The 13781-nt window shown below is 38.5% G+C and overlaps 1 protein-coding gene across 1 annotated transcript in view; it reads left to right on the top strand.

Annotated features, from left to right (window-relative positions):
- Window positions 1-13781, top strand: part of GPR158 (G protein-coupled receptor 158) — a 187172-nt gene that overhangs the window by 84602 nt on the left and 88789 nt on the right. Inside the window, exon 4 of the mRNA XM_071428788.1 lies at window positions 2283-2500. Within this exon, the coding sequence (XP_071284889.1) occupies window positions 2283-2500 (218 nt within the window). The remainder of the gene's footprint in view (window positions 1-2282; window positions 2501-13781) is intronic.

Genomic DNA, 13781 nt, shown 5'->3' with positions numbered 1-13781 from the left:
CAGACACATGTAAACAAGTTTGCTGTTGTGCTATAAAGTCATACCTGTGGGATATTCACTTCAACATGCAACTGTTTATTTACTGTTATCCCTGTCGTGTGTGATTAGCATCCATATGAAGACACTCCCACATATGATTCTGATAAGAAACTGCTTGATAAAATGGAATATAGTGTATTTGCAATGACTTTCAAGGTTGAACATTTCAGAAGTAAAGTGCATCAAGTTTAGAATCATGCTAAATTATCAAGCCGTATTCATATAATATTTGTGACAAGTAGTCTCATAGCTGTGGGTCTTGAACTATATTTTTCTCTGTGTAAGTTTTTATACTGCAAATAATTTATTTAGTTGACACAATAAAATATATATTAACAAATGGCTTATGGGGCTCAGAAATGTGAGGTTTTAAAGAGATGGGCTAATTGAAGGCAGCTATAGAAATGATAAAGGAACAGATATATGGTGAAAAGGGTGACATAACCTTAAATGTAGAGGAAATGAAGTGGAAAACTTGAACAGTAGGGAATGCACTCTTGGTTTGGATATGGAGATGGGAAGTGGGAGACTATGACTTCTGTCTCTGGCAGAGCACAGCGTGGGTCTATTGCTCTAGCTGTGATTAAGAAGCAGGGATCTGATGTTAAATTTGGAGAAGGTGGTTTCTGCTACAGCTCTTGGAATGGTAATGGGCTGAGGTCCATGGGTGTGTGTTCTGAAGAGAAGTTCCAGTTCTAGCATATCTTCAGCATTAGTGTTCCTTAGGGGCTCTCCATCTGCTTGGTATGCCCAAGCATGGTTATTTTCCAAGATTTCCATTCCTACCTCACACAGTCTGGGTCAAAAAGGCACAAGATCTCTTCTTGCTGACTCCTTGTATCTAGAAAACTGACTTGCAACATGAGTCAGCACTACTCTGCTATATTCAGGTTTCTGACATCTTAGTTCAGAATAGAGCTCCAAAGAGAAATTCACGAACTGCGTGAGAAATACCATCCTGTTCTTTACTCACTCTGGGATGTGGGAGGGAAGCATTACTACACTGAGGACAAGGAGCACGGCCCCGTCCCTTTCCCAGGCTTTGCCTGGCAGCACATGTGTGTTCATGCACATTTAGCCACGGATTTGAGAAAGCAAGAAGTAATTACTCTTGTAGAAAACCTTCTGCTTCAATTGCTTCAAGCTGAAAGTCTGAAGAGAGTTGCATAAGCCCATGTGTATGTGCAGCATAGGTGGGATAGGTTGTCTCTTGAAGGACTCAGCAATGCATGATTTACTACTTTCCCTGACAGAGAAGGAGAATTTTGATCAAAGAAATTGAAGCAGTTCTCTAGCATTGTGAAAAGTGAGAGGAGTTATCACACATTATAACACACCCATTGATTTGGCTTCAGCTACATTTTGTCATTTTGTTGTTTCTGTGAGCTCCTAAGGCTGTCTTACCTATAACAAACATTTTCAACAAATTCTTCTTTTCCTTTTATTTAACAATATTCTCCCCCCCTCTCTCCCCGCCCCACCTTTCTCTTTCACCTTTTAATTCTATTCATGGCTTGTAGGGTAAGCAGCCTTACAAAGGTTTATGGGCAAGTGTCATAGATCAGAAAAATTAGGAATCCTTCTGTGTGTCCTCTTGATGGGTTCACATTGATGGATGAGTTGTCAGTTCAAGAGCAATTGATTTTCCTAGACAAAATAGGTGTGTCTACTTCCTGGTGTGCTTGTGTGAACAATGGAAGACTATACTTAGACTAAGTGCACTGGTTTTGCTTTGGGGACAGAGTAGTGCAATCATGCAACAGCCTGTTGAGTAAATGTTAATTAAGAAGGTTTTCATCTAATTTAAAACTCATTAATTCACTCAATAGCATTTTTATAAAACTGAGGAACAATCTGAAATGGGATCAGAGCTTGTACTATGAACATTAGGTAGTTAATGGGTCTGCCCTGCATCTGTCTGTGTAAAATCCATTCCTTATTCTCAAATATTTAATGTAATTTTTTCCCCATTCAAAATTCTTCATAGAATTTCCTGTGCCAATTTAGCCCACTTTAAATGTAACAGGAAAGCATTTGATGTTTAAAAAGCTCACTTTCCCTCATTGGTCTTGGTTTTCTGAATGTTACAAAGGATGGTTAAGTGAGAAAAGCAGCACTGGGTGAGCTATTTTGTAACCTATTGAGAGAGAATGGGAGGGAAAGAAGCCCAGCAGAGGACTGGTGATGAACTCCCCCTCCCCTACAACTAAAGGTGTCTCCCCTTGTGCTTCTGATACTTTCAGGAAAGGATGCAGAAAATCGCTTTTCTGGTGGTGAATTGTCAGAGGAAGTCTACACCTGCCTGCCCTGCAGAGAAGGATGTTCTTTCTGCACAGATGATACTCCCTGCTATGCACAGGAGGACAAGTATCTACGGCTGGCTATCATCTCCTTCCAGACGCTCTGCATGCTGCTGGACTTCATCAGCATGCTGGTGGTCTACCACTTCCGCAAGGCCAAGGTAAACCCTGGGTTTATTTGGGTGTTCCTGCTCCTCACTGTGCAGTATATGCTCGTTCATCTTTGTTCTACAGCTTCCCACTTTGAGGGTCCCTTGTGGTGGTGTTCACAGAGGTCCCAGGACGAGGGAAGAGATGAGAATCTTGACTCCATGTTTCAGAAGGCTGATTTATTATTTTATAATATATATTATATTAAAAGAAATTGATATATTAAAACTATACTAAAAGAATAGAAGAAAGGATTTCATCAGAAGGCTAACAAGGAACAGAAAAGAAAGAATGATAATAAAGTTTTGTGACTGACCAGAGAGTCCGAGACAGCTGGACTGTGATTGGCCATTAATTAAAAACAACCACATGAGACCAATCAAAGATGCACCTGTTGCATTCCACAGCAGCAAATAATTCTTGTTTGCATTTTGTTCCTGAGGCCTCTCAGCTTCTCAGGAGAAAAATCCTAGCAAAAGGATTTTTCAGAAAATATGTCGATGACAGTTTCTCAGGCAAGAAGTGCAGCTCAAGGGGAGGATGGGATTTCCAAACAGGAATGTTTTCCTGAATTGTTTATGTGGTTTTGGAGAAGAAGAAGAAGAAGAAAAAAAGCTGAGCAATTTGTGTCTTCCACTGAAATATGCTTGCATTTATAGATGTTCAGCAAAAATCAAGGAAACTATTAAGTAATTTTGGAAAATCAGGCCAGTTAAATATGCACATATCTAAAGGTACGTGGGGTTTTTAGAAACTTGGGATCATGAAAGTCTCTGCATTACCGCTACTGGGAATGATGTTTGGTTTCAATATATTTGAGTGTCTGGCTGGAAAATAATTATGGCAAAGAGAAATCTTTCTGAATAATTCTAGTTCCTAGAGAGTTTAAATGTGGTTCTCTGGTTAAAGATTATTATTTTTTCACTACAGCAAGAGTATACTAAGGAGTATCTGTAAATTGCTGATGCAGCATTTATGTACTAAGCTAATGAACTTTCTGCTTTTACCTCCCTGAAAATCTGGTAACATCAGAGAACCTCACTGTTGCCTCAGTAAATGCAGAAAATTCTCTGAAACTTCAAATTTATTTAAAAGAAATGAACTGAAGATGACATATATTCACTACCTGCATTTGGGAAACGTAGGTGTGCACACAGTATGCTACATTATTGAAATTAATAGCTTCATCCACTTTCTATATCTAGATAAGTATTTCCATTTTGGTTTTTGGAACACTTGATCCCACAGTCTACCTGATCCTGCAGTGTCTGTGTTACAAATGCGTGGCTCATTTTGAAAGATTTTAATATCCTGCCAGGAAATCACAGAACGAGCAGTAACATTCCTTTTTTTTATCTCTTCTGTTTCTGCCAGTGTCTTTGTATTTAATGATATTATAGTAAATAATTCAAATTACGGACTTAATTGCATTCATAAAGCTTTTTTGTTATGAAAAGTTTGTTGTAGGCATCTGTTTAGTTGCTTGACATTAACTTGGCAGAAGAACTTCCTTCTGATTTTGTGAGGTTTTAATCTGTTAATGTTACTCACTTTTAATGTCCTAAACAACATCATGACAAGCATTTCTTGTGATTGAAAGCTATTTCTAGACTTAGAAAGTGATATGTAGCTATTGCAAGCTGGGCTTCACTTCTTTTTTACACACACAATATTGATTGTTTTATAGGAAATATTTATATTTTCTCACAAACAGGTTGAGAAATACTTTTAACTCTTGCACTTGTACACCTGCATATGTTCTGATAGAGATATCTGCTACAGTAAGAGGATGTATCTTTATTAGACATAACACAGAAATCTTCTGTTTCACAAAACCTGCTAGTGATGAATAGCACATTTTTACATTTGTGATGGTTAGTTAGTTCTCCAAAGTGGTCTATGAATAAAGAAACACATGGAATCTGAATCTTTAATACCAAAGCAATACTAAAGCAGCATATACACATCTTTTGTTGTCTCTGAAGTGCTTTTCAGTCATTAGGAAAAAGTTTGTGCTTTTTTTTTTCCAGATTCCCTCTTACCATTGGTAATCATGACATATGAATGTGTGAGAATCAGTCATAAAACAAAGCATTCTTTTTCCCTGCAAGAAAAATTATGCCTTTGAGACACTGCCATTCCTTCAGTTGGCCAGAGATGGATTCAATTACAGTTTTGGTACCTTACAGGAAAGTTAACTTTTCTCTAAATGTGTATCTCACAAGGAAAAGGGAAGGAAACATGACACAAAAGAAATAATATGGTGAAACAAACCTGAAATAATATGGTGAAACAAATAATATGGTGAAACAAAAGAAATAATATGGTGAAACAAATAATATGGTGAAACAAAAGAAATAATATGGTGAAACATGACTGATGTTTTCAAGGAATAGAAACTGATGGATTTTTCATTCCTTTTCATGTCATTCAGTTGAGTTTTTCTTGGATATTCCTTTAGTGTTTTTTATCTTGTTAGTACAGCATGAAAAAGATCTTGTGTGTTTACCACGATGTGAGAAGTTGTATGAAGGGCAAACATACTGAGAACAATGAGTATTTGCATAAGAAAACTGCTGGTTATATTGGGAAATGACAGAAATGTGGAGTGAAGGAAGAAAACTAGTAGCTTATGATGTACTCTCTGCCAAGGAGGTAAAATCATGAATATGAGAGAACACATATTGAAGTATATTCAAAATATCTGCCCTTTTGAGAATTTCCAACTGTTAGTGAAGCAAACCACAATTAGGTTAGTATCTATGTCTGTGATTAAAGTTGCTGTGTTAAACTGCTCATTTCCATTGTGCTGTGTGGGAGTCAGAGAAGAGCATTTCTTTCGATTCTCTCCCACGTGTAGCACTACAATATTCAAATGGTTGCAAAAAATAGTTTTTAATGCAACACTTTAACAGAAAGAACAGCATACTGCTACTATATCAAGAAGCAAACTTCAAAGTGTTTAAGGGAGCAAAAGATGGGAGTTGAAAATAAAAGATGTTCAATTAAGGCCCTTTCAGTGTTGAAAGGAATGAAGAGTAGATACATGACATTTTGATCTGTCTGTTGATCAGTAAAATCAGAAGATAAATGGGATCAAATTACCTCTGTAGTAAAAGTGACTGCTGAAGGCTTCTCAATGCTTCTGCTTCATGGGGGCTCCTGGTAATTACTACTTTCAAAAAACTAAGGTCCTGAAAAGTTAAGGTCTGCCAACAGAAAGCACTAGGGAAGAAACACCCCAGGCACCTTGGCAGTGATATGTAATAATTCACAAAAAGAATGATAAAGGTCTAAAGGCATCCTTCAGCTTATGATGGAAGTGACAAGACATTTTTTTGTCTTAAAAAAGATCAACGTATCAGTAAGAGCAGAGAGAGATCACAAGTATTTTAGGGAAGTGAAGGAATACCTCAGCTATTCAGATCACACTAGTACTTTTTATGACCAAGCAGTACTTACAGTGGAAAATTGCCACAGCCTGGTTTTGTCAACAGTGTGAAATATATGTGAGATCCAAGGCAGTTGCTGAAAGCCCAACCACAGGTGAAAGATGGAGCCCTGCACTGCCACAGAGCACAGCCATGAGAACAAAGACCTTTTTGACAATTACTGCCTAAGTGTTACTGACAAAATGGGATGATACACTTTTCATTTTGACAGATCATTATTACTCACCTAGGCCGTAATAATAAGACTCTACAGAGAACCTGCTAAATAGCAGCTTGTGAGTTCCCACTCAGATCTTGACAAAATAAATGGTAATAAATAGGCAAAGCCTACGGCAAGCCAGAAGACTGGCTTTTAAAAGCCAGGCTTCTCTTTGGAGGCACTTCTACAAATCTCTGAAGTTTTAAGTCTCATCTTCTAGAACTTCTTAAGGTTCCTCTGAAGAATCCTCTTTAGACTTCTGTCAAGAAAAACTGCCAAACTATTTATTGTGTAATAAGTTTACATTAAGAGCAGTAGAGGAGCAATGGAAGATAGGAAATGTGACATCTGTATTTATAAAGACTCCTTATAATAGTGACAAGAACTAAAGATCAGTAGGTCCAACTTTCACACTTGGAAATTCAGATGGTGATAAGTAACAAAACTTCTGGGTCCATGGGCAAATGTGGGAAGTGGGCTTTTGTGAGAATGTGATACCCTACAAATTTATTTGTAGCTCTGTGAAGGGGGATTATGAGCATGGGGATATGAGAGTACTTTTTCCAAGGTCTGCCACCAAAAGCTCTTAAAATTTTGGTCTCAAGGGTCTAGGTGAGCTGCACTATTTGTAGGTAACCAAGGGTGGCAGAGGAAAATACAGGACAGGAAGTACCATATAAAATCATGTGCAGTAGTGAGATGTTGATGTGCAAACGTAGATATATATTCATGGTTCCTCTTAGGGTATCACTAGAGGGTTTAAGGATCAAGGGATCTCTCAAATGTTCAAGGAATCTCTCAAATGTCTTTAAAAAAAGAAGTAGTTGCATTACAAAACTTTTAGTTGCTTTATGTCACTCACTGGTAAAGAATGCTACAGATCCCAAATTATAAAGCAATTCAGATAGGAAGGAATCATGGAGGATATTTCTCTCTCTATATATATATATCTTTCTATATATGTTTCTATATTTTTGGATGTTTAAACACAGTGGTTTTGGTGAAATATCTGGTGCTTAAGGTCATAATTTTATTGTTGGAAACTTGGAGGATAGATCAGGAAGGATCACTGTGTGCTTCTTTAATAATGCAGCACAGGCCATAAAGTGAGGTAGGACACTAGAGTGTAACCAGAATATCTCTTGTTCTCTTGGCAAAGCATCATTCAGTTAGATTCCATGTCTCTTCTTGAAAACCTTGTAGTTACTCATGTAGACTTGCACATTTGATAGGTGACAGAACAAAATTCAGCTTGTTCTTCCAAAATACAGTTGATCCAAACTACTGGTACCACTGACCAATCTGACCATTGCCAACCTGTAAATGTAAGTGCACAATAGTGACTTCAACAGTCATTGGAATTGGCCAAAAGAGCAGAATGGAATAGCAAAAAGATACTGTGACAAAGCTCTGATCAGTGCCATGGAATTCATTTGAGGCTTTGTCAAACACAGGTGAAAGTGACTCAGCAGCCCTGAGATCAGCTCAGCAGTAATGTTATTTAACTGCAAGAGTCATAACTGGAGAAAGTCACAGGCAGAAAAGGTGGCCCATTGCCAAGAGAAGGAAGAACTCCAAAACGATAAGAACACAAAAAAATCTGGAAGAAGGCACAGAAGGAGTAGCAGAAGCTAAACCACTAGTGAAAAGATTTGTAGGGAAACACAGAAAAAGATGAAAAATATAATAGATAAAGAGGAGATGCTACTGCTATAGTGGGAAAAGGCAAAGCATTTCAGCTGGAGAGTAAATGGGGGAAATGTGCCGAACAAAGAGAAAAGAGGAAAAATTATTCATAGATAATACAGAAGGGAAATCAGACATGTGGATCACTTCAAAGAAATCTTTTCTGTGGACTGCCCTTGTGCCAATCAGTAGTGAAAGCTGAACCTGGTATTGGCACAAGGTGCAAGAGGCTCAAAAACTCAAGGGAGATGAAAATTTGTGAAATTCCATCAGAAAAGCTGACAGCACCTGACAGCACCAGTTTAATGCCACTGAGGGAATTGTGTGATGAAATCTGGGAAAAAGAGATCTTTCCTCAATAGTGAAAACTTTAGAATTCTATTTTGACTGCTCTGACAGAGTGATTTTCCTGAATATGACCTTGGAAGATGGTGAGGCTTCTGCAGTGTCAGAGAAAGAAAGGGACACTGGATGCAAAACAAGGATCAGGCTCAATGCTGTTGATAGTTGTGTTATGTGTCTTAGAGGAGTCTTACAGACTTGCAATCTCCTTACAGGGGAGTCTGTAAAGGAACAGGCTCCTCTTACTCCCTTGGTTGTCAAAGGCTTTGACAGAGTTTGAGGATCTTACAGAACAACTTTCAGCCTTACTCATGGCTGCATACAGAGGTGCAAAACATTCTCTAAGTTGAAAAACCAAGGAACAAAACAGCTCAAGGTGATACTAGCAAACATCTTTATGTGCTGTGGCATTAGTATTGATTTAATAATGCAAACCTCACCACAAAAAACACGTCCAAAAAGTATGAGGCTAAGCTAACAAAAGTAGCTGTTTAGACAAGGACAGAAATCATATTAAAACAAATATTCTCAAGAATGAGAAGCTGAACAGTGATTTTCTAAGAAAAAGCATCAACAAAATAGTAGAATTCATCCAAGGAATGGATGGACCAAGGGAAAGCTCAAACAGGGAATGACTACTGCAGCATTGATTACATACAGTGTAAGGGTAGCAAAGCTACTGGAAGGAAACTGAACATTTAAATAACTATGAATAAAAATCAGATTTTAAAAAAAATTGCAGACCAAACATAGGGGTAGAAATCTACCAGAGCCTTAAAGAGAAAACCAGCTGTGTTGTAATCATGTTTTTGTTAAAGTACTTGACTGTGGAAGGACATTACCTGCAAACAACCTCAAAGACTCATCAGTTATAAGGCTGCCTTTTCAAATGAATGGGAAAGAAGAGCTGAAAATAACTGACCTTTGCACAGCAGCCCAGCACCTCAAACAGGGAGCTTTGGGTAGAATACAACTGCTGGGAGGAATTGTAAGTGCCCTTAAGAAATGCCAAGAACCTCTACTGGCAAAGAGAACACAGAAGTTGATCTCAGCCATAGAGTGGAAGAGACTAATTGCTACTTTGTGATGAAGGAGAGATGAGAATCTGCTGCCAGCCTTGACTCATGCTAGACCTTTTCAGAAGGGTCTTGTTTGCTGGGAATTCTCATTCAGATCAATGCTAAAGGCTCCAGAGTAGTTGCACTAAAGCCAAACTACTTTGCCCTCATCTCATCACCTTGTGGTGCTGCCAGGTTCTGGAAATGGGGGAACAGAGAGCGAGCATGGGGGTCTGGGCTTTCCATCTTCCTGCTGCCCCTCTGGCCAGTGTCTCTGGATGTAAACCCAGCATGTCAAGGTAAAATTGGTAGTAGTGAGCACACTTGGAAGAGGTTGTTTTCAGCTCTGAAAAATAGTGGAAGAAATCCTTGGAGTTCAACATAGTCATTTGGAATGGTGTTGTCATATGGCATTAACAATGATGGACTGTGATAGAGCCCTTTGGAATGAAGGGCTTTGCCCTGTTCAAGACCATTTCCAAATATTGGAAATTTTGAACTAAATGACATTTTATTGTACTGGTCTTCTCCACCCCTACCCTCCCCCAACCCCCCTTTTATGAACATTCAGGAACTGTTGGAAATACAGAAATATAAATACTTTTAATGAGAGGAAGAAAATATACATTTTGAACACCAATCAAGGTAAATACAGTTAACAGGACCATATGCCTAATCATCAACAGGAATAAATAATTTTCTCTCTCTTGAGGGAAATGTGGCAAATAATAGCTACAGACTGTTTTAATATGGTTTTTAGTCTGTCAAATACAGATTTTTATTTTGGAGTTCAGGGTGGCTAGATACTCTCTGCCACCACTATCCCATTTTTTTATTTAGTGTAAATATATTTCAGTGTTCTGCTAAATATGATTTCAAAACTGTGGAGATATTCCGTAAGCAGTGCAATTTTAAATACTGCACAGAACTGCACATAGATGGAAAGGCAACATGCAAATTTATGCTGTAGTTCCCCTTTCTAATATTGAGAAATCAAGAATGTCTTTTCTCCCTCACTGCAGCCGCAATAGGATACAGTAATTCAGAATGAGGTAATCACAGGCTATTGATGTGTGATACATCTTTAAATATTAAAGCATGCTGGCTTTGCAAACATACCTCTTTTTCTAATGTAAATCAGCCAATCCTTTTTCCTTGTTTTTTTTTTTTTTTGCTCCACAGTGGCATCTTGATGTGCTTATGCCTGGATGGTTTTCATCTTTGGTGCACATTCTGCTTTTTTCTCCCTAGATGACAATTTCTGACATTTCAGCTGAAGTGGAAACTTGATAGAGGAAGATTTTGCACAGATGGAGCAGCTGCCTTTACATGCTGTGCTGGTGGGCATACCTGATAGTTCACTCAGCATATACACATTCTGTGCAGTGCATTAGACACCCTTTCTTCATCCTATCCTAGGGTGTGAACCTCGTTTCTTGTGATTTCTCAGGAATTTTATTGTAGTCTTCAGGTGTGCAAGTTTAAAGACATTGCCGATGTTGTTTTCAAAACTGTTGTTTTTAGTGGAATTCTCATTTCCTTTATTTGCATGTCCCTTCCCATTTTTCTTTGTAGTTAAGATGTGCCTTTAGGGATGCTGTACTTTCTTAATTCCCACATGAGTAACTTAAGAGTGCCATATTGGCAAGATAGGAAGTGAAGGGGCCATTAGCCTTCAGCAGCAGTTGAGTCTCAGGGAGGATGTTCTGGCTGCTGGAGTTCCCAAAAACAGTAGGCATGGCTGCAGTGTTTGCAGGGTATTGTGTGTATTCACTTCATAAGGCCAGAGGTTTCACATGAATAGGAATTTGCATTTAATACACAGTTTAGAGGCATCAAGTACTTGTGAATAGAAAAATAAATTACAGACACTTTGAAAACTAATGAAAACTGAAGTGTGAAGAAACTAAAGATCTAGATATGAAATATGTTCATTGATTTCAGTTCAGCCTCATAAAGAAGAGCTAATGAGAAGGACAGGATGGTAGGAAGCAAAAAAAAAAGTGCTCTAGAGTCTACTCCTAATGGACAAGGTAGGTCATAAAATGGTTTTTCATCAATACTCAGCTGCAGCCTAAGGATTCAAAAGCTGCAATCTTCTCTGTATAGCTTTATATTAAGCCAGTGCTTGTCTCTACAAAGTTGAATTGCACACCTTTGGGGGCCCTAAGGAAAACATTCATGGTTTTTCAAGGAGTGTACTGCCTTCAAAGTGATGTCTATCAGCCATGGATTGTGACACATTTGCTCCAGTTTGACATTGAAACAGATTCCTTGCCTTTGCTTTCTTAATGTTTTGCTGCATAAGACCCCCCTGTGAATCATTGCTACCTTCTGTTCTACCAGTATTCAACAAAACTCTGCAACACAGAGCCCCAAATTCAAATGAATGGAGCTGGTAGTGCACTTTCAGTGTAGGGTGCTGGCAAGGATATAGCTGTCAACAAAGAAAATCTGTAGCAGCCTTGAAGGCCTATGTTCATTTAATTCTATTACACTTTGATTTCACTTTAAAAATAAATTATGAAAAATTAAGTAATTGAATGCTTGAATTCCAACAATGGCAACTTTTCTCATCTCTTATTATCTCATAGAAGAGTTTTTCCAAGATTGTTTCAAAGTCATCAATTAAACTGAGCAAACTGCTAAGATTCTTGCTTGTCTGTTACTCTCTGGTTCCCGCTGAGTCTCATATTTATAGCCCTTATAGAGTGTCTGAGTAGACTGAATGGTCTGTCACATGGTAATAAGCTTTCCCCACTGATTCTTTGATGCAGTAACTTCAGGACAGTTGCATTTATCTGAAGTTTCATTTGGGCTCCTGAATGGGCATTTACAGATTTGCTGGGAAGAGATTTCCTATCATGTCAGCAGAATAATGGTGACATTATTTATTTATCCTGCTATTTGTCTTGGAGTTGTATCCTGCTGTGAACCTTCCTTGTACAATCAATAGCAATAGCAAAGTCCCTGGTGGCTTGCATGAGGTCTTTGCCTCCCTCTCCAAGAGAAGACTTATGTCTGAAGTAGACCATTCTTTTTGTTTTAAGGGTCTAGTAGTAAGACCCCATTTTGATGTTGAAAAACCAATTTAACTAAGAAGAAGCTCTGATGAAGATGAGAAAATAGGGTTTTTTAGAACTTTTACCCAGAGAGAAGGAAGAAGTAATGTAAGTTAAGAAGCAGGGAAAGAAAAAACCAGAAAAAAATGTAGCATGAGAACTTTCAAATAGTAGAAATAAAACTGTATTGGAAACCTTATTCCAGGAAAAGTCTTGCATTTTTTTACTGCGTATTTGTAACTGCAAAACTTGTAGTTAATGGTAGACTGTTCAGAGAAACATTATGCTGTTTTTAATATTTTGGTTGTTTGGTTGGTTTTGGCTATATCATGTGGTACAAGCTGAACACCGATCACTCAGACTAAAAAATATTCCTGTTCTTCATTCTTTTCTTCACTTCTTTGGGTAAAAGTTGAAGGCTTTTAGGAGCAGGCTCATGCTGTCAGCTTCTCATTAGAACTTTGTGCTATGAACAGTCACATTGCTATTGCCTTCCTTGTCACAGCCATGCCTCCCCCTGTCTGGAATAAAATCATGACATTTTTCTCTGCCATCTTCTCATCAACTTCAATATAGCAGAAAAGAAACCTTGATCTCCTCCTGCTTCCCCCTAGGACGTCCCAGCTACTCCTTTCATAGTTACTGTAGCAACCTGTTTGTTACCAAAGGTCATTTTGAACTCCGGAGATCTCTGTGTCTCTGGCTATGTCTAAGCTGAACTCCTTCTGAGCTGAACTCCTCTGGGCTCCCTTTTAATAAATGTTTTCTGCCAGTCTGCAGCCCTGTTTGTTGTCTCAGCTTGGTGTTTTGTGTCTTGACTATTGCCATGTCCTTTCAGCTGGCAGATGCAGTCACAGCTCCTGTCTGTTTGCAGTGAGGCTGCCCATGATTTACTGCTCTGCCACTTTCTGCTGTCCTCGTTGCATCTCCCTCTTGACACCATACATGAGCTGTGTATCTCTGATGTTTTTTTTTTCAGCTCCCATATGAGCCTTTTTCTATCTCCTAATTGAAAAGAAATGTCTGCTATTTCTCTGATGTGTCAACACCAGCCTCACCTTGTTACCTTTTCCAAAAAACACCCCTTGTTACCTTTTCCAAAAAAACCCCCCTTGTTCCCTTCATACTTTCCTCACACTTGGTGGAGGCTTTTTGAGAGCATCCCCTGCTCTCCATATCATGTCTTCAGATTCAAGTGCTGACAAAGTATTTAACTTAGAGTGGGATAATGATAGGCTGGGACTAACTACTAATTGCTAGTTCTGCAATGTGATATTGCCTTGTTGCTCCATTGCTCTTCTTATCTGCCCTTATCCATATGCTGTCCCTTATCTTAAACTCCTAACTTTGTGCAGATAGTACAGCCATTTTCACTAATTCCTTGTGCAGGGTCTGCACGAACATGAGACTTCCCTGGGGCTGGGCCTTTCAGCAAAACATTGGAAGGAAGAATAATTAAGTTATGCATAGCAGTATTTCCTTCAAAAACAAAT

Source organism: Agelaius tricolor, unplaced genomic scaffold (genome assembly GCF_023055355.1).
Source record: "Agelaius tricolor isolate 1412-34295 unplaced genomic scaffold, bAgeTri1.0.p SCAF_6, whole genome shotgun sequence".
Classification (NCBI taxonomy): Eukaryota; Metazoa; Chordata; class Aves; order Passeriformes; family Icteridae; genus Agelaius; species Agelaius tricolor.
This window is presented reverse-complemented; position numbering and strand designations above follow the sequence as displayed.